At 48.9% G+C, this 21684-nt stretch overlaps 1 protein-coding gene across 4 annotated transcripts; it reads left to right on the top strand.

Moving 5' to 3' along the window:
* The first annotated feature begins 118 nt into the window (after nt 1-118).
* On the top strand, nt 119-21659 carry LOC109738215 (nicotianamine synthase-like 5 protein). 4 transcript variants are annotated; one of them, XR_012201608.1, is made up of 3 exons: nt 1193-1541; nt 3789-4132; nt 21256-21659. XR_012201608.1 is itself a non-coding variant. In XM_020297318.4 (2 exons), exon 2 carries the CDS (start codon nt 2130-2132, stop codon nt 2988-2990), a length of 861 nt encoding a protein of 286 aa, XP_020152907.1. In that variant the 5' UTR covers nt 119-1541; nt 2085-2129; the 3' UTR covers nt 2991-3175. The 4 variants fall into 4 exon arrangements, 3 of the variants coding, with proteins under 3 accessions (XP_020152907.1, XP_020152909.1, XP_020152908.1); XM_020297318.4 differs by lacking the exons at nt 3789-4132; nt 21256-21659 and adding an exon at nt 2085-3175 and having other exon boundaries at nt 119-1541; XM_020297320.4 differs by lacking the exons at nt 3789-4132; nt 21256-21659 and adding an exon at nt 2090-3175 and having other exon boundaries at nt 1202-1541.
* The last annotated feature ends 25 nt before the right edge of the window (nt 21660-21684 follow it).

The following is a 21684-nucleotide window of genomic DNA, read 5'->3' as shown; positions in this document are numbered from 1 at the left end:
CTCGTTTAAGTGCGCTTATGGCAGATGGGGTCCGTTTTCTACTTAAGTGGCATAACAGTTTAGGTTTAATGCGAAAAAGTCCCCCAAATTTCTCTCCGCCCCCATCCCGACCCCGGACGAGGCAGAGGGGATTTTGACCTCGTCCTGTATTCGGGCCGGATCCAGCGATCTCGGCGCTCGCCGTTGACCTCGCATGCCTACCTCGCCGGGCACCACCGTCCATGCCGTGAGATGCATAAGCCCGTGCCCCCCCCCCCCCCCGGGCGCCGGGGACATCGAGTCCACATCAAGCTGCTTCTGCATGGCGCGGGCGTACACGTCCTCCTCGATCTCCTCGGCAAAGAGCGTCGCGGAGAACCATGCCCCGTCGAGCGCGTCGGCACGGACCAGCCTCCGCTTGCGCTCCGACGCCTGGGGCGAAGGGCTCGCGACGGGCGCGGGGGACGACATCAAGGCGCGGCGTCGTCGTCGGGTGCGCGCCTTCCATGGCCGCAGAGAAGCCGCCTCGCCGACCCCCGGGGACTCGTCGTTGTCCACGGCGCTGCCACCGTCGGGTGCTGCCACCGCCTCGCGGAGGCCGAGCAGGAGCCTCTCGCTGACCTCGTCGAGCTGCTGCGAGAAGGACCGCCTGTTCGGGGCGATGGCGTCGCCGGCGCGGTTCCGCCGACGACAAGTCGGACAACGCGCCGCCGATCTGCTGCAGAACGAGAAGAGGGGGCTAATTGCATTTTTCATTTTTGATTTAGGTGTGTCTATGTAAAATTCTAGGGTCTAGTTTGTAATTTTAGATTAAAACCCATCTGGCAAAAAAGTTACGCCATGTAGGCAAAAAAAGGCCCCACCTGTCAATAAACTCACTTATCGCAGCCAAATCCGCCGATCAGTGGTTTTTGCAAAACCATTACGCAAAATGTGGTGTTTTCTGCAGAGAAACTGTATCCTAGTGTTTTTCGCAAACCTAGCCCCCAAAATCGTGGTTTTATGCAATTCACTCCTCTATGCCACTTACACAGACTCATAGCATGCATATTGGCAAAATTGTGCCGGCTGCTTTATTTTTGTTGAGAATTTTGAGAATTGTGCGGGCTGCTGCTGGCTGTGGCAAACCATAGCGTAGCCCATCCAGCCCAACTCCTTTCTAGAATAATCCAGCCCAACTCCCGGAATAATAATATTCCCTCAATCAAAAGAAAAAACATACACGATGCGCCTGTCGTCAAGCTCGGTTTCTCCTCTCCCCGATTCCTCTCTCCAGTCTCCAGCCAAAGAAGCCTTCCCGATCTGAACTCCGGCCACCACCTGCAGCGCGAGGGAGCTCCGGCCGCCTCCCTGCACCGTCATCCTCGCCATCGCTGCCCCGCTGCAGACGGCAGCGTCATCCCGTTCCCGCCGGGACGCAGCCGGTGCCCTCCTCCGCTTCGGGGGCCCGGGAACGTCGCCGGCCTCCCCTCCACGACGGAGAGAGACTCGTCAGGCCGCGGAAGGCTGAAGGGGGCCTCGCGGTGGAGCGGGAGCGGACGCCGGCCGGCCGGCTGCTACGGGTAAGGCCAGTGGTACTGAAGCTTTTTCTGTGCCCGCATCGCCAGCTCAGTCGGTTTCCCACCGTCCACTGTCTCTATACTGAGATTTACATAGAGACTAAGCTTAGATCTACTGATTTAGACAAAAGAAAATCACATTCAACTTAGGTAGATCTTAGTAAAGAACAACTCTATTCTGCCATTTTTCTTCAGATCCGAGTGAATATTCAACAGAGGTTGGCTCGTAGGCACATGCCAGAGACTAAATTTACCCACCTATCCCCTCATTCCAAATTTAGTATATCGTCAAGCTAGCTACCAAATCATGAGCTGGTCAGCAAGATGCAATGCCGCATGTCGGAAATTAGAGGCACGAAGCAGGCCGTCACGTCTGTGCAAGCATGAAGCGCGCCACGCATACGATTTCCATGCTACATACCACCCCTCACTCTCCACAGCTCATCGAACTGCTCAATCAATTGCAATTCCATTGATTTTTTTTTCCTTCGTATTATATCAAGCATCAGCTCCATCATAGCACTACAGCCTACATTTGTTTTTCAGAACAGCACTACAACACCAGCCATACCTACTTGGCAGTCAAGTGACATGGAGGCCGAAAACAGCGAGGTGGCTGCTCTGGTCGAGAAGATCACCGGCCTCCACGCCGCCATCTCCAAGCTCCCGTCGCTAAGCCCGTCCCCCGAAGTCGACGCGCTCTTCACTGAGCTGGTCGCGGCGTGCGTCCCGTCGAGCCCGGTGGACGTGACCAAGCTCGGCCCGGAGGCACAGGAGATGCGGCAGGACCTCATCCGCCTCTGCTCGGCCGCCGAGGGGCTGCTCGAGGCGCACTACTCCGACATGCTCACCGCCTTGGACAACCCGCTCGACCACCTCGGCCGCTTCCCTTACTTTGACAACTACATCAACCTGAGCAAGCTCGAGCACGATCTTCTGTCCGGTCACGTGGCAGCCCCGGCCCACGTGGCGTTCATCGGGTCGGGACCGCTGCCGTTCAGCTCCCTCTTCCTCGCGACGTACCACCTGCCGGACACCCGGTTCGACAACTACGACCGGTGCAGCGTGGCCAATGGCCGGGCGAGGAAGCTGGTCGGCGCGGCGGACGAGGGCGTGCGCGCGCGCATGGCGTTCCACACGGCCGAAGTCGCGGACCTCACGGCTGAGCTCGGCGCGTATGATGTGGTCTTCCTGGCGGCGCTCGTGGGAATGACGTCCGAGGAGAAGGCCGACGCCATCGCGCACTTGGGGAAGCACATGGCAGATGGGGCGGTGCTCGTCGCGCGAAGCGCCCACGGGGCGCGAGCGTTCCTGTATCCTGTAGTGGAGCTGGACGATATCGGGCGTGGCGGGTTCCAAGTGCTGGCCGTGCACCACCCTGCAGGCGATGAGGTGTTCAACTCATTCATTGTTGCACGGAAGGTGAAGATATCACAGGAAATGAGTGCTTAAACTAAGAAAAAAGAGGAGCCTGGCTGCCTGTGCAAATTGTGTCTCACATTGATAATAACTGGATGATACCCCGCACATTGATGCGGATACTGGTTGCAATATGTTTCAATGATGTTTGATTGTAACATGAGTATTTGGCTTAATAATATCAGTATCAAAACTGAAAATACAAATGATTTATTGTATTTGATTATTGTATAGTTTTGTAAAATATTTATTGGACACAAGTAGCATAGAAGAATGGAAAATCTTTTCACATGCATGTTTGCATGTTGAGAGAAATAGATTAGTGGGGATCTCCTATTCAACTATTTAGGATTTACTGCTCCAACCTCGTTCATTATATGAGATTGACATGTTATAAGGAGTTTGAAAACCAGTTTAACACCAGGGCTGGATGATTTTTCTGTTGCTTTTTTTAAGAAACGTTGGGGGTTAGTTAAGCAATAGATTGAAGAGATGTTGGTTGGGAGTAGCTGTTTTACTAAAGTTGGGGTTAGTTAAGCATCAGATTAAAGAGATGTTGGTTGGTGATGTATGTTGGGAGCATTAGTAGTTGTTTCTACTAAAGTTAACTATGGAGTTTTGAGCATGATCCATTATATCAAGGGGCTATTAACATTCACATTAGGCACCCTCTGTTTCTAACTGCAAGACGTTTTGGCAGTTTAGAAACAGAGGTAGTAGAATTTAGAAGGACCCTGGTCTCTAACAACTTGAGGGGGGACACTTGTGTATGTTGTCACCCTGAAGATTTCCCAGCTTATGTACCTAAGCTTTTGCTTTGTTTCTTTGCAGGTGATTTGTCGCGGTTTTGTGATCTTTTTGGAATATTTTGCAAAAATGAAGAGCAGAATCTGAGCTGAAAGAAGCATGCCCGGCAGCACGCAGAGGATGGATGGGCACACGTTTGCTTCCCCTCGAGCCGCGTGGAGTCTCATGTGGCTCCCGTGTCTCGAGCACGGCCGTGATGATCAAGACAGCGAGCATCGCTGCTCTCTCTTGTCGCGGCCGAATTCGAGTAGGAAGCGATCCCTGCAGGTGATTCCTCGGACGAAGGCAAGCAAGACGGGTCTGTGTTTCTCTACGGGCTGGGCTGGTCCGGGCGAATCTCCTGCCAATCAATCATGCATGCCGTGTCAGTGCGTTTTGCTTTGTCTCAGTTGCTTGTGTCAGCCCATCAATGTTTGAGCAAAGAAACTGAAGTAGCCATCCTTGGACTGGAGCGTTTGAAACTTTGAATATGACTATGTACTCAACTCTCAAGCTGTTTATTTGCAGGTGGCTTGTGCTGAAATTTGAGATGGGCTCTAGGCCCATGTAGCAATTTCTGAAAAATCTCTAAGGGCCCATGTGGGTTATATGGCACTAGGTGTAGTGGGAAGTTTAGTCCCACCCCGAAAGTGGAAGAGGAGTTGGACCTCCTTATAAGGGTTTCTCTTCTACATGCTATTGGAGCTTGAGAAGAGAAGAGGCCCTCGCGCACTCCTCCTCCGCCGCCGGCCTCGTCACGACGCGCCGCGCCGCGGGTTGCGGGATCGAGCCGAGCTTACACCTACGCGCTTATTTTTGCCAGTCACTAACGGAGAGTTTTCTGACAGCTGGGCCACGATCTGAGACGTCGGATCGTGGGCTGTCACGGACTCGGACGTGGGTCGAGCCCACGTCTCTCCACGCGGCTGCGCCTATAAGTGTGCGGTGTCTCCTAGCCTCCACGAACAGATCACATCTGCTCCACGCGCACGCCCATCGTCGTTCCCTTGCTGCTGCTGCCGCCGGTGACTCCATCCCGTCCGCCGCGTACACGGCGGACGGGGGAGAGCAGGTCTCCGAAACCACGCCCTTCTGGTTCCTGTACGGGGTGAGGGGCGAATAGGTTTTTGGGCAGCGATTACGCGACTGCTCACTTCCGATCGTCTACTTCCTCTACGTCCGCGTCGCCTTCATCATCACCATGTCCACCGACGCCGAACGTGCCGCCGCCGAGAAAGCTGAAGCTGACAAGAAGGCCGCCGAGGACGCCGCTGCTGCCACCAAAGCCGCGGCCTCTGCATGGCCTACTGGAGGGTATAACTCGTTTATCCCGCTCCTACTGTTTTCTGTTTTAGCCATGCTAGCGTTATACATGGATCTTTCTGCAATTAGCGTAGTATGTGCTACTTTGACTGAATATCAGTATGCGATCATATGTGTCAATGCCATGCTAGTGATTTACTCGTGGATTAATTTAATCGAGAAATTGCCTATTTACTCTACAATCCAAAAACCTATTATGTGTAGGAATTTTTCGGCAAGTGGCTTTGCCGCTCCACTGAAACCGGATAAGTTTACCGGTACATACTTTAAGCGTTGGCAGACTAAGACCACGTTATGGCTCACGGCTATGAACGTGTTCTGGGTCACCGGTGTCTCCACGGGAACGATTGCTCCTGAACAGGAGAAGGCGTTCAAGGAGGCTACCGTTGTGTTTCTCGGAGCAGTTCTTAGCGTGATCGGAGATAAATTGGTCGACGCATATTTACATGTGCATGTTGCCAAGGACTTGTGGGAGGCGCTCGAATCTAAGTTCGGGGCAGCCGATGCCGGAAGCGAGATGTATATTATAGAGCAGTTCCATGATTACAAGATGGTTGAAAACCGTCCTATATTGGAGCAGGCTCATGAGATAATATGCATTGTTAAGGAGCTTGAACTTCTTAAGTGCGAGTTACCGGGCAAGTTTGTCGCGGGCTGCATAATCGCTAAGCTCCCTAATTCCTGGAGGAACTTTGCCACCACTCTGAAACATCAGAGGCGTGAATTCTCTGTGGAGGATGTCATTGGCCATCTGAGTGTTGAGCAGAATTCAAGGGCAAAGGACTCGCACGGAAAAGGGGCCGAAGGGACTTCTGTCGCCAACATGGTGAACCAGAAGAACTTCAACTCCCACAAGCCCAAGGGAAAGAACGGTGTCCAACACAATACCGACTTTAAGAAGAAGGGTAAGAAGACCTTCAAGAAGAACAAGAAGGACGAGGGCTGCTTCACTTGTGGTTCGGTTGAACATTGGGCCAACAAGTGCCCAAACAAGTACAAGAAGTCAGGACAGGACTCCAAGTCCGTCAACATGATTGTGGACAACAATGAGAATGGTGCACCTGGGTACGGTAATTTATTTACTGTTTTTTCAGTGTTTCTGCCCACCGATTGGTGGGTGGACACAGGTGCAGGTGTACATGTGTGTGCTGACATGTCATTGTTCACTTCTTACCAGGTCACAGGCCACGGGTCCGTATTGATGGGGAATGGCGCGAGTGCTTCTGTTCATGGTGTTGGCACGGTCGATCTGAAGTTTACTTCGGGAAGGATCGTGCAGCTGAAGAACGTGCAGCATGTCCCCGCCATCAAGAAGAACCTCGTTAGTGGCTCCCTTCTATGTAGAGAAGGGTTTAAGTTGGTTTTCGAGTCTAATAAATTAGTTGTTACGAAATATGGACTCTTTGTTGGAAAAGGTTATGAGAGCGGAGGGATGTTCCGCCTTTCCCTCGCAGATTTTTGTAATAAAGTCGTGAACCATGTTCATTCGAATGTTAATGAATCTGAGGTTTGGCATTCACGTCTTTGTCACATTAGTTTCGGTGTTATGACGCGGCTAGCCAAGTTGGATTTAATCCCGAGTTTTACTTTAGCCAAAGGCTCTAAGTGCCTTTCATGTGTGCAAGCTAAGCAACCTCGCAAGCCTCACAAGGCCGCGGAGGAGAGACACTTGGCACCATTAGAACTCATACATTCTGATCTTTGTGAGATGAATGGTGTGTTGACTAAAGGTGGAAAGAAATACTTCATGACATTGATAGATGATTCCTCTAGATATTGCTATGTGTACCTGTTAAATACTAAAGATGAGGCTCTACACTACTTTAAAATCTATAAGGCGGAAGTTGAGAATCAACTTGAAAAGAAAATTAAACGAGTGCGGTCAGATCATGGTGGAGAGTACTTCTCGAGTGAGTTTGATTCCTTCTGTGCGGAACACGGCATTATTCATGAGAGGACGCCTCCCTATTCACCCCAGTCAAACGGGGTTGCCGAGCGGAAAAACCGTACTCTAACTGATTTGGTTAACGCCATGTTAGATACATCGGGTTTATCCAAGGCATGGTGGGGGGAGGCTATATTGACGGCATGTCATGTCCTGAATAAAGTTCCGACAAAGGATAATGAGATCACTCCCTATGAGAAATGGGCAAAGAGGAGGACAACACTCTCGTACTTGCGCACTTGGGGCTGTTTGGCGAAAGTCAATGTGCCGATCCCCAAAAAGCGTAAGCTTGGACCCAAGACTGTGGACTGCGTTAATTTGGGCTACGCTAAGAACAGCGTTGGCTATAGATTTCTAGTAGTGAAATCTGAGGTACCTGACCAGAAGGTCGGTACAATTATGGAGTCTAAGGATGCTACATTCTTCGAGGATACTTTTCCTATGAGAGATATGCAAAGCACTTCTAGACAGGAATCTGAGGAGACTCCTGAACCTGCCATCCCTATGGAATATTATGAACAAACACATGATGAAAATCCTGAGGAGGATGACGAGCAAACCCTTGGTAGGGGCAAGAGACAAAGGACTGCAAAGACCTTTGGTGATGATTTCTTCGTGTACCTCGTGGATGATACTCCCACTTCTATTTCAGAAGCGTATGCCTCTTCAGAAGCTGACTACTGGAAGGATGCGGTCCGTAATGAGATGGATTCCATCATGGCTAACGGGACATGGGAGATCACTGAACGTCCCTATGGTTGCAAACCATTAGGATGTAAGTGGGTGTTCAAGAAGAAGCTTAGGCCCGATGGTACAATTGAAAAGTACAAGGCTAGGCTTGTGGCCAAGGGCTATGACCAGAAAGAAGAGGAAGATTACTTCGACACTTATTCACCTGTAGCTAGACTGACCACCATTCGAGTATTACTCTCGTTGGCAGCCTCGCATGGTCTTCTCGTCCACCAGATGGATGTTAAGACGGCTTTTCTGAATGGAGAGCTAAAAGAGGAAATCTACATACAACAGCCAGATGGCTTTGTGATAGATGGTCAGGAAAGAAAGGTGTGTAGGTTGCTGAAATCTTTATATGGCCTGAAGCAAGCACCTAAGCAATGGCATGATAAGTTTAATACAACTCTGACATCTGTTGGTTTCGTTGTTAATGAGGCTGACAAATGTGTATACTATCGCCATGGTGGGGGTGAAGGAGTTATACTGTGCTTGTATGTTGATGACATACTGATATTCGGAACCAACCTCAAAGTCATTGAGGAGGTCAAGTCGTTTTTGTCTCAGAACTTTGAGATGAAAGACCTTGGTGTGGCTGATGTTATCTTGAACATCAAGCTACTGAGAGATAATGAGGGTGGGATTACACTTCTGCAATCCCACTATGTTGAGAAGGTGTTGAGTCGTTTTGGATATTCGGATTGCACACCATCTCAAACACCATATGATCCTAGCGTGTTGATTCGAAAGTCCAAAGGCACGGCTATAGATCAGTTGAGATACTCTCAAATCATTGGTTCACTGATGTACCTAGCGAGCGCAACGAGGCCCGACATCGCGTTTGCTGTGAGCAAACTGAGCCGGTTTGTTTCCAAACCGGGTGATGTACATTGGCATGCTGTTGAACGAGTCATGCGCTATCTGAAAGGTACTATGAACTATGGACTTCACTATACCGGAGACCCGTCGGTACTTGAAGGGTATAGTGATGCAAATTGGATCTCTGATGCTGATGAGATGAAGGCCACAACTGGGTATATGTTTACTCTTGGAGGTGGCGCTGTTTCCTGGAAGTCTTGCAAGCAAACGATCTTAACGAGATCGACAATGGAAGCAGAATTAACGGCATTAGACACATCTGGTGTTGAAGCGAGATGGCTTCGAGATCTTTTGATGGACTTGCCATTGGTTGATAAACCGGTTCCGGCTATCCTTATGAACTGTGACAATCAGACTGTCATCACCAAGGTGAAGAGTTCAAAGGACAACATGAAGTCCACCAAACACATAAGAATGAGATTAAAAGCTGTCAGAAAATTAAGAAACTCCGGAGTGATAGCGTTGGACTATGTCCATACGGCTAAGAATCTGGCAGATCCCTTTACGAAAGGGCTATCACGTGTTGTGATAGATAATGCATCGAGGGAGATGGGTATGAGACCCACATGAGTTGCCATGGTAGTAACCCAACCTATGTGATCGGAGATCCCGTGAATTAGGACTTGGGAAAACAAGCCAGTGGTGAACTGAGGAGAGTAAATATACTAACCCACTCCGTTGGAGATGCAATACTCTCGATACTGTATGGTAGGATGACTACTGTCTTAATGTGTTCCGAAGCTTACATAAGCAAGATGCTATCCTACAGAGTGATCTTTGGAGGAACACACCTATATGAGTCCGACTGCTAGTCACAGTCTATGAGATTGGGGTGATCTCTAGTAAGCTCATGAATAGGCCAGGAGTGTGACTTATATGCTCCACCCGAGGGGTCAGCCTTCGGCAGCCCAGTACTAGTGAGACATGTGGTGAAACTTCTTTACGCCAAACTGACAATTCAAGGCATAGTCCATTGTTCAGTTGTGAAGGAGTGTAGCTACTTGCTCTAGGTGAAGCTCAACCTTAACAGGTCTTCACTGAAACACCGGTATATCGAAACATTAATTGGAACAGAGGACACAATGGGCCCTCGAGATCTGGTGGGGGATTGCTGAAATTTGAGATGGGCTCTAGGCCCATGTAGCAATTTCTGAAAAATCTCTAAGGGCCCATGTGGGTTATATGGCACTAGGTGTAGTGGGAAGTTTAGTCCCACTCCGGAAGTGGAAGAGGAGTTGGACCTCCTTATAAGGGTTTCTCTTCTACATGCTATTGGAGCTTGAGAAGAGAAGAGGCCCTCGCGCACTCCTCCTCCGCCGCCCGCCTCGCCACGCCACGCCTCGTCACGACGCGCCGCGCCGCGCCGCGCAGCGGGTTGCGGGATTGAGCCGAGCCGAGCTTACACCTACGCGCTTATTTTTGCCAGTCACTAACGGAGAGTTTTCTGACAGCTGGGCCACGATCTGAGACGTCGGATCGTGGGCTGTCACGGACTCGGACGTGGGTCGAGCCCACGTCTCTCCACGCGGCTGCGCCTATAAGTGTGCGGTGTCTCCTAACCCTAGCCGCCACGAACAGATCACATCTGCTCCACGCGCACGCCCACCGTCGTTCCCTTGCTGCTGCCGCCGGTGACTCCATCCCCTCCGCCGCGTACACGGTCGACGGGAGAGCAGGTCTCCGAAGCCACGCCCTTCTGGTTCCTGTACGGGGTGAGGGGCGAATAGGTTTTTGGGCAGCGATTACGCGACTGCTCACTTCCGATCGTCTACTTCCTCTACGTCCGCGTCGCCTTCATCATCACCATGTCCACCGACGCCGAACGTGCCGCCGCCGAGAAAGCTGAAGCTGACAAGAAGGCCGCCGAGGACGCCGCTGCTGCCACCAAAGCCGCGGCCTCTGCATGGCCTACTGGAGGGTATAACTCGTTTATGCCGCTCCTACTGTTTTCTGTTTTAGCCATGCTAGCGTTATACATGGATCTTTCTGCAATTAGCGTAGTATGTGCTACTTTGACTGAATATCAGTATGTGATCATATGTGTCAATGCCATGCTAGTGATTTACTCGTGGATTAATTTAATCGAGAAATTGCCTATTTACTCTACAATCCAAAAACCTATTATGTGTAGGAATTTTTCGGCAAGTGGCTTTGCCGCTCCACTGAAACCGGATAAGTTTACCGGTACATACTTTAAGCGTTGGCAGACTAAGACCACGTTATGGCTCACGGCTATGAACGTGTTCTGGGTCACCGGTGTCTCCACGGGAACGATTGCTCCTGAACAGGAGAAGGCGTTCAAGGAGGCTACCGTTGTGTTTCTCGGAGCAGTTCTTAGCGTGATCGGAGATAAATTGGTCGACGCATATTTACATGTGCATGTTGCCAAGGACTTGTGGGAGGCGCTCGAATCTAAGTTCGGGGCAGCCGATGCCGGAAGCGAGATGTATATTATAGAGCAGTTCCATGATTACAAGATGGTTGAAAACCGTCCTATATTGGAGCAGGCTCATGAGATAATATGCATTGTTAAGGAGCTTGAACTTCTTAAGTGCGAGTTACCGGGCAAGTTTGTCGCGGGCTGCATAATCGCTAAGCTCCCTAATTCCTGGAGGAACTTTGCCACCACTCTGAAACATCAGAGGCGTGAATTCTCTGTGGAGGATGTCATTGGCCATCTGAGTGTTGAGCAGAATTCAAGGGCAAAGGACTCGCACGGAAAAGGGGCCGAAGGGACTTCTGTCGCCAACATGGTGAACCAGAAGAACTTCAACTCCCACAAGCCCAAGGGAAAGAACGGTGTCCAACACAATACCGACTTTAAGAAGAAGGGTAAGAAGACCTTCAAGAAGAACAAGAAGGACGAGGGCTGCTTCACTTGTGGTTCAGTTGAACATTGGGCCAACAAGTGCCCAAACAAGTACAAGAAGTCAGGACAGGACTCCAAGTCCGTCAACATGATTGTGGACAACAATGAGAATGGTGCACCTGGGTACGGTAATTTATTTACTGTTTTTTCAGTGTTTCTGCCCACCGATTGGTGGGTGGACACAGGTGCAGGTGTACATGTGTGTGCTGACATGTCATTGTTCACTTCTTACCAGGTCACAGGCCACGGGTCCGTATTGATGGGGAATGGCGCGAGTGCTTCTGTTCATGGTGTTGGCACGGTCGATCTGAAGTTTACTTCGGGAAGGATCGTGCAGCTGAAGAACGTGCAGCATGTCCCCGCCATCAAGAAGAACCTCGTTAGTGGCTCCCTTCTATGTAGAGAAGGGTTTAAGTTGGTTTTCGAGTCTAATAAATTAGTTGTTACGAAATATGGACTCTTTGTTGGAAAAGGTTATGAGAGCGGAGGGATGTTCCGCCTTTCCCTCGCAGATTTTTGTAATAAAGTCGTGAACCATGTTCATTCGAATGTTAATGAATCTGAGGTTTGGCATTCACGTCTTTGTCACATTAGTTTCGGTGTTATGACGCGGCTAGCCAAGTTGGATTTAATCCCGAGTTTTACTTTAGCCAAAGGCTCTAAGTGCCTTTCATGTGTGCAAGCTAAGCAACCTCGCAAGCCTCACAAGGCCGCGGAGGAGAGACACTTGGCACCATTAGAACTCATACATTCTGATCTTTGTGAGATGAATGGTGTGTTGACTAAAGGTGGAAAGAAATACTTCATGACATTGATAGATGATTCCTCTAGATATTGCTATGTGTACCTGTTAAATACTAAAGATGAGGCTCTACACTACTTTAAAATCTATAAGGCGGAAGTTGAGAATCAACTTGAAAAGAAAATTAAACGAGTGCGGTCAGATCATGGTGGAGAGTACTTCTCGAGTGAGTTTGATTCCTTCTGTGCGGAACACGGCATTATTCATGAGAGGACGCCTCCCTATTCACCCCGGTCAAACGGGGTTGCCGAGCGGAAAAACCGTACTCTAACTGATTTGGTTAACGCCATGTTAGATACATCGGGTTTATCCAAGGCATGGTGGGGGGAGGCTATATTGACGGCATGTCATGTCCTGAATAAAGTTCCGACAAAGGATAATGAGATCACTCCCTATGAGAAATGGGCAAAGAGGAGGACAACACTCTCGTACTTGCGCACTTGGGGCTGTCTGGCGAAAGTCAATGTGCCGATCCCCAAAAAGCGTAAGCTTGGACCCAAGACTGTGGACTGCGTTAATTTGGGCTACGCTAAGAACAGCGTTGGCTATAGATTTCTAGTAGTGAAATCTGAGGTACCTGACCAGAAGGTCGGTACAATTATGGAGTCTAAGGATGCTACATTCTTCGAGGATACTTTTCCTATGAGAGATATGCAAAGCACTTCTAGACAGGAATCTGAGGAGACTCCTGAACCTGCCATCCCTATGGAATATTATGAACAAACACATGATGAAAATCCTGAGGAGGATGACGAGCAAACCCTTGGTAGGGGCAAGAGACAAAGGACTGCAAAGACCTTTGGTGATGATTTCTTCGTGTACCTCGTGGATGATACTCCCACTTCTATTTCAGAAGCGTATGCCTCTTCAGAAGCTGACTACTGGAAGGATGCGGTCCGTAATGAGATGGATTCCATCATGGCTAACGGGACATGGGAGATCACTGAACGTCCCTATGGTTGCAAACCATTAGGATGTAAGTGGGTGTTCAAGAAGAAGCTTAGGCCCGATGGTACAATTGAAAAGTACAAGGCTAGGCTTGTGGCCAAGGGCTATGACCAGAAAGAAGAGGAAGATTACTTCGACACTTATTCACCTGTAGCTAGACTGACCACCATTCGAGTATTACTCTCGTTGGCAGCCTCGCATGGTCTTCTCGTCCACCAGATGGATGTTAAGACGGCTTTTCTGAATGGAGAGCTAAAAGAGGAAATCTACATGCAACAGCCAGATGGCTTTGTGATAGATGGTCAGGAAAGAAAGGTGTGTAGGTTGCTGAAATCTTTATATGGCCTGAAGCAAGCACCTAAGCAATGGCATGATAAGTTTAATACAACTCTGACATCTGTTGGTTTCGTTGTTAATGAGGCTGACAAATGTGTATACTATCGCCATGGTGGGGGTGAAGGAGTTATACTGTGCTTGTATGTTGATGACATACTGATATTCGGAACCAACCTCAAAGTCATTGAGGAGGTCAAGTCGTTTTTGTCTCAGAACTTTGAGATGAAAGACCTTGGTGTGGCTGATGTTATCTTGAACATCAAGCTACTGAGAGATAATGAGGGTGGGATTACACTTCTGCAATCCCACTATGTTGAGAAGGTGTTGAGTCGTTTTGGATATTCGGATTGCACACCATCTCAAACACCATATGATCCTAGCGTGTTGATTCGAAAGTCCAAAGGCACGGCTATAGATCAGTTGAGATACTCTCAAATCATTGGTTCACTGATGTACCTAGCGAGCACAACGAGGCCCGACATCGCGTTTGCTGTGAGCAAACTGAGCCGGTTTGTTTCCAAACCGGGTGATGTACATTGGCATGCTGTTGAACGAGTCATGCGCTATCTGAAAGGTACTATGAACTATGGACTTCACTATACCGGAGACCCGTCGGTACTTGAAGGGTATAGTGATGCAAATTGGATCTCTGATGCTGATGAGATGAAGGCCACAACTGGGTATATGTTTACTCTTGGAGGTGGCGCTGTTTCCTGGAAGTCTTGCAAGCAAACGATCTTAACGAGATCGACAATGGAAGCAGAATTAACGGCATTAGACACATCTGGTGTTGAAGCGAGATGGCTTCGAGATCTTTTGATGGACTTGCCATTGGTTGATAAACCGGTTCCGGCTATCCTTATGAACTGTGACAATCAGACTGTCATCACCAAGGTGAAGAGTTCAAAGGACAACATGAAGTCCACCAAACACATAAGAATGAGATTAAAAGCTGTCAGAAAATTAAGAAACTCCGGAGTGATAGCGTTGGACTATGTCCATACGGCTAAGAATCTGGCAGATCCCTTTACGAAAGGGCTATCACGTGTTGTGATAGATAATGCATCGAGGGAGATGGGTATGAGACCCACATGAGTTGCCATGGTAGTAACCCAACCTATGTGATCGGAGATCCCGTGAATTAGGACTTGGGAAAACAAGCCAGTGGTGAACTGAGGAGAGTAAATATACTAACCCACTCCGTTGGAGATGCAATACTCTCGATACTGTATGGTAGGATGACTACTGTCTTAATGTGTTCCGAAGCTTACATAAGCAAGATGCTATCCTACAGAGTGATCTTTGGAGGAACACACCTATATGAGTCCGACTGCTAGTCACAGTCTATGAGATTGGGGTGATCTCTAGTAAGCTCATGAATAGGCCAGGAGTGTGACTTATATGCTCCACCCGAGGGGTCAGCCTTCGGCAGCCCAGTACTAGTGAGACATGTGGTGAAACTTCTTTACGCCAAACTGACAATTCAAGGCATAGTCCATTGTTCAGTTGTGAAGGAGTGTAGCTACTTGCTCTAGGTGAAGCTCAACCTTAACAGGTCTTCACTGAAACACCGGTATATCGAAACAGTAATTGGAACAGAGGACACAATGGGCCCTCGAGATCTGGTGGGGGATTGCTGAAATTTGAGATGGGCTCTAGGCCCATGTAGCAATTTCTGAAAAATCTCTAAGGGCCCATGTGGGTTATATGGCACTAGGTGTAGTGGGAAGTTTAGTCCCACTCCGGAAGTGGAAGAGGAGTTGGACCTCCTTATAAGGGTTTCTCTTCTACATGCTATTGGAGCTTGAGAAGAGAAGAGGCCCTCGCGCACTCCTCCTCCGCCGCCCGCCTCGCCACGCCACGCCTCGTCACGACGCGCCGCGCCGCGCCGCGCCGCGGGTTGCGGGATTGAGCCGAGCCGAGCTTACACCTACGCGCTTATTTTTGCCAGTCACTAACGGAGAGTTTTCTGACAGCTGGGCCACGATCTGAGACGTCGGATCGTGGGCTGTCACGGACTCGGACGTGGGTCGAGCCCACGTCTCTCCACGCGGCTGCGCCTATAAGTGTGCGGTGTCTCCTAACCCTAGCCGCCACGAACAGATCACATCTGCTCCACGCGCACGCCCACCGTCGTTCCCTTGCTGCTGCCGCCGGTGACTCCATCCCCTCCGCCGCGTACACGGTCGACGGGAGAGCAGGTCTCCGAAACCACGCCCTTCTGGTTCCTGTACGGGGTGAGGGGCGAATAGGTTTTTGGGCAGCGATTACGCGACTGCTCACTTCCGATCGTCTACTTCCTCTACGTCCGCGTCGCCTTCATCATCACCATGTCCACCGACGCCGAACGTGCCGCCGCCGAGAAAGCTGAAGCTGACAAGAAGGCCGCCGAGGACGCCGCTGCTGCCACCAAAGCCGCGGCCTCTGCATGGCCTACTGGAGGGTATAACTCGTTTATGCCGCTCCTACTGTTTTCTGTTTTAGCCATGCTAGCGTTATACATGGATCTTTCTGCAATTAGCGTAGTATGTGCTACTTTGACTGAATATCAGTATGCGATCATATGTGTCAATGCCATGCTAGTGATTTACTCGTGGATTAATTTAATCGAGAAATTGCCTATTTACTCTACAATCCAAAAACCTATTATGTGTAGGAATTTTTCGGCAAGTGGCTTTGCCGCTCCACTGAAACTGGATAAGTTTACCGGTACATACTTTAAGCGTTGGCAGACTAAGACCACGTTATGGCTCACGGCTATGAACGTGTTCTGGGTCACCGGTGTCTCCACGGGAACGATTGCTCCTGAACAGGAGAAGGCGTTCAAGGAGGCTACCGTTGTGTTTCTCGGAGCAGTTCTTAGCGTGATCGGAGATAAACTGGTCGACGCATATTTACATGTGCATGTTGCCAAGGACTTGTGGGAGGCGCTCGAATCTAAGTTCGGGGCAGCCGATGCCGGAAGCGAGATGTATATTATAGAGCAGTTCCATGATTACAAGATGGTTGAAAACCGTCCTATATTGGAGCAGGCTCATGAGATAATATGCATTGTTAAGGAGCTTGAACTTCTTAAGTGCGAGTTACCGGGCAAGTTTGTCGCGGGCTGCATAATCGCTAAGCTCCCTAATTCCTGGAGGAACTTTGCCACCACTCTGAAACATCAGAGGCGTGAATTCTCTGTGAAGGATGTCATTGGCCATCTGAGTGTTGAGCAGAATTCAAGGGCAAAGGACTCGCACGGAAAAGGGGCCGAAGGGACTTCTGTCGCCAACATGGTGAACCAGAAGAACTTCAACTCCCACAAGCCCAAGGGAAAGAACGGTGTCCAACACAATACCGACTTTAAGAAGAAGGGTAAGAAGACCTTCAAGAAGAACAAGAAGGACGAGGGCTGCTTCACTTGTGGTTCGGTTGAACATTGGGCCAACAAGTGCCCAAACAAGTACAAGAAGTCAGGACAGGACTCCAAGTCCGTCAACATGATTGTGGACAACAATGAGAATGGTGCACCTGGGTACGGTAATTTATTTACTGTTTTTTCAGTGTTTCTGCCCACCGATTGGTGGGTGGACACAGGTGCAGGTGTACATGTGTGTGCTGACATGTCATTGTTCACTTCTTACCAGGTCACAGGCCACGGGTCCGTATTGATGGGGAATGGCGCGAGTGCTTCTGTTCATGGTGTTGGCACGGTCGATCTGAAGTTTACTTCGGGAAGGATCGTGCAGCTGAAGAACGTGCAGCATGTCCCCGCCATCAAGAAGAACCTCGTTAGTGGCTCCCTTCTATGTAGAGAAGGGTTTAAGTTGGTTTTCGAGTCTAATAAATTAGTTGTTACGAAATATGGACTCTTTGTTGGAAAAGGTTATGAGAGCGGAGGGATGTTCCGCCTTTCCCTCGCAGATTTTTGTAATAAAGTCGTGAACCATGTTCATTCGAATGTTAATGAATCTGAGGTTTGGCATTCACGTCTTTGTCACATTAGTTTCGGTGTTATGACGCGGCTAGCCAAGTTGGATTTAATCCCGAGTTTTACTTTAGCCAAAGGCTCTAAGTGCCTTTCATGTGTGCAAGCTAAGCAACCTCGCAAGCCTCACAAGGCCGCGGAGGAGAGACACTTGGCACCATTAGAACTCATACATTCTGATCTTTGTGAGATGAATGGTGTGTTGACTAAAGGTGGAAAGAAATACTTCATGACATTGATAGATGATTCCTCTAGATATTGCTATGTGTACCTGTTAAATACTAAAGATGAGGCTCTACACTACTTTAAAATCTATAAGGCGGAAGTTGAGAATCAACTTGAAAAGAAAATTAAACGAGTGCGGTCAGATCATGGTGGAGAGTACTTCTCGAGTGAGTTTGATTCCTTCTGTGCGGAACACGGCATTATTCATGAGAGGACGCCTCCCTATTCACCCCGGTCAAACGGGGTTGCCGAGCGGAAAAACCGTACTCTAACTGATTTGGTTAACGCCATGTTAGATACATCGGGTTTATCCAAGGCATGGTGGGGGGAGGCTATATTGACGGCATGTCATGTCCTGAATAAAGTTCCGACAAAGGATAATGAGATCACTCCCTATGAGAAATGGGCAAAGAGGAGGACAACACTCTCGTACTTGCGCACTTGGGGCTGTCTGGCGAAAGTCAATGTGCCGATCCCCAAAAAGCGTAAGCTTGGACCCAAGACTGTGGACTGCGTTAATTTGGGCTACGCTAAGAACAGCGTTGGCTATAGATTTCTAGTAGTGAAATCTGAGGTACCTGACCAGAAGGTCGGTACAATTATGGAGTCTAAGGATGCTACATTCTTCGAGGATACTTTTCCTATGAGAGATATGCAAAGCACTTCTAGACAGGAATCTGAGGAGACTCCTGAACCTGCCATCCCTATGGAATATTATGAACAAACACATGATGAAAATCCTGAGGAGGATGACGAGCAAACCCTTGGTAGGGGCAAGAGACAAAGGACTGCAAAGACCTTTGGTGATGATTTCTTCGTGTACCTCGTGGATGATACTCCCACTTCTATTTCAGAAGCGTATGCCTCTTCAGAAGCTGACTACTGGAAGGATGCGGTCCGTAATGAGATGGATTCCATCATGGCTAACGGGACATGGGAGATCACTGAACGTCCCTATGGTTGCAAACCATTAGGATGTAAGTGGGTGTTCAAGAAGAAGCTTAGGCCCGATGGTACAATTGAAAAGTACAAGGCTAGGCTTGTGGCCAAGGGCTATGACCAGAAAGAAGAGGAAGATTACTTCGACACTTATTCACCTGTAGCTAGACTGACCACCATTCGAGTATTACTCTCGTTGGCAGCCTCGCATGGTCTTCTCGTCCACCAGATGGATGTTAAGACGGCTTTTCTGAATGGAGAGCTAAAAGAGGAAATCTACATGCAACAGCCAGATGGCTTTGTGATAGATGGTCAGGAAAGAAAGGTGTGTAGGTTGCTGAAATCTTTATATGGCCTGAAGCAAGCACCTAAGCAATGGCATGATAAGTTTAATACAACTCTGACATCTGTTGGTTTCGTTGTTAATGAGGCTGACAAATGTGTATACTATCGCCATGGTGGGGGTGAAGGAGTTATACTGTGCTTGTATGTTGATGACATACTGATATTCGGAACCAACCTCAAAGTCATTGAGGAGGTCAAGTCGTTTTTGTCTCAGAACTTTGAGATGAAAGACCTTGGTGTGGCTGATGTTATCTTGAACATCAAGCTACTGAGAGATAATGAGGGTGGGATTACACTTCTGCAATCCCACTATGTTGAGAAGGTGTTGAGTCGTTTTGGATATTCGGATTGCACACCATCTCAAACACCATATGATCCTAGCGTGTTGATTCGAAAGTCCAAAGGCACGGCTATAGATCAGTTGAGATACTCTCAAATCATTGGTTCACTGATGTACCTAGCGAGCACAACGAGGCCCGACATCGCGTTTGCTGTGAGCAAACTGAGCCGGTTTGTTTCCAAACCGGGTGATGTACATTGGCATGCTGTTGAACGAGTCATGCGCTATCTGAAAGGTACTATGAACTATGGACTTCACTATACCGGAGACCCGTCGGTACTTGAAGGGTATAGTGATGCAAATTGGATCTCTGATGCTGATGAGATGAAGGCCACAACTGGGTATATGTTTACTCTTGGAGGTGGCGCTGTTTCCTGGAAGTCTTGCAAGCAAACGATCTTAACGAGATCGACAATGGAAGCAGAATTAACGGCATTAGACACATCTGGTGTTGAAGCGAGATGGCTTCGAGATCTTTTGATGGACTTGCCATTGGTTGATAAACCGGTTCCGGCTATCCTTATGAACTGTGACAATCAGACTGTCATCACCAAGGTGAAGAGTTCAAAGGACAACATGAAGTCCACCAAACACATAAGAATGAGATTAAAAGCTGTCAGAAAATTAAGAAACTCCGGAGTGATAGCGTTGGACTATGTCCATACGGCTAAGAATCTGGCAGATCCCTTTACGAAAGGGCTATCACGTGTTGTGATAGATAATGCATCGAGGGAGATGGGTATGAGACCCACATGAGTTGCCATGGTAGTAACCCAACCTATGTGATCGGAGATCCCGTGAATTAGGACTTGGGAAAACAAGCCAGTGGTGAACTGAGGAGAGTAAATATACTAACCCACTCCGTTGGAGATGCAATACTCTCGATACTGTATGGTAGGATGACTACTGTCTTAATGTGTTCCGAAGCTTACATAAGCAAGATGCTATCCTACAGAGTGATCTTTGGAGGAACACACCTATATGAGTCCGACTGCTAGTCACAGTCTATGAGATTGGGGTGATCTCTAGTAAGCTCATGAATAGGCCAGGAGTGTGACTTATATGCTCCACCCGAGGGGTCAGCCTTCGGCAGCCCAGTACTAGTGAGACATGTGGTGAAACTTCTTTACGCCAAACTGACAATTCAAGGCATAGTCCATTGTTCAGTTGTGAAGGAGGGTAGCTACTTGCTCTAGGTGAAGCTCAACCTTAACAGGTCTTCACTGAAACACCGGTATATCGAAACAGTAATTGGAACAGAGGACACAATGGGCCCTCGAGATATGGTGGGGGATTGCTGAAATTTGAGATGGGCTCTAGGCCCATGTAGCAATTTCTGAAAAATCTCTAAGGGCCCATGTGGGTTATATGGCACTAGGTGTAGTGGGAAGTTTAGTCCCACTCCGGAAGTGGAAGAGGAGTTGGACCTCCTTATAAGGGTTTCTCTTCTACATGCTATTGGAGCTTGAGAAGAGAAGAGGCCCTCGCGCACTCCTCCTCCGCCGCCCGCCTCGCCACGCCACGCCTCGTCACGACGCGCCGCGCCGCGCCGCGGGTTGCGGGATTGAGCCGAGCCGAGCTTACACCTACGCGCTTATTTTTGCCAGTCACTAACACGGAGGACGCCGCTGCTGCCACCAAAGCCGCGGCCTCTGCATGGCCTACTGGAGGGTATAACTCGTTTATCCCGCTCCTACTGTTTTCTGTTTTAGCCATGCTAGCGTTATACATAGATCTTTCTGCAATTAGCGTAGTATGTGCTACTTTGACTGAATATCAGTATGCGATCATATGTGTCAATGCCATGCTAGTGATTTACTCGTGGATTAATTTAATCGAGAAATTGCCTATTTACTCAACAGCTTGTTGTGGGCGGTTCCGTGCTCTTCTGAAGGTGGAAAACACATATGTCAGGAAAGATTGTCCGGTGAGAAGGAACGCCGGAACGGCCGGCAGAATCCGAGTCAGAGGGAAGGGAAGCATGTTGCACGGCACGACAAAGGATAGGTTGATCGACGGCTGCTTCATCTCAAGCCGCGCAAATCCCTTCTAGCACGGTCGAGATGATGGGAGTTATAGGAGTCGGGGTAGCAGTATGTAGCTATTTGTTTCCTTAGTACTGATGATGAAATGCTGTCAAGCAGCTAGCTTAGTTTTTGTGTTTGTATACTTGTACCGATCAATGCAACCAGTCCATGACATGTGTGTAAAACATGGGAGCACTTTCCCAAGTACTACAATAAAAGGTGACCTGGTCCTTCTGGAAGTGTATATTATTATTATTATTATTA

The sequence above is a fragment of the Aegilops tauschii genome, chromosome 2 (genome assembly GCF_002575655.3).
Source record: "Aegilops tauschii subsp. strangulata cultivar AL8/78 chromosome 2, Aet v6.0, whole genome shotgun sequence".
Classification (NCBI taxonomy): Eukaryota; Viridiplantae; Streptophyta; class Magnoliopsida; order Poales; family Poaceae; genus Aegilops; species Aegilops tauschii.
Note: the sequence above shows the minus strand (reverse complement) of the source record. Positions and strands in the feature narration are given on the sequence as shown.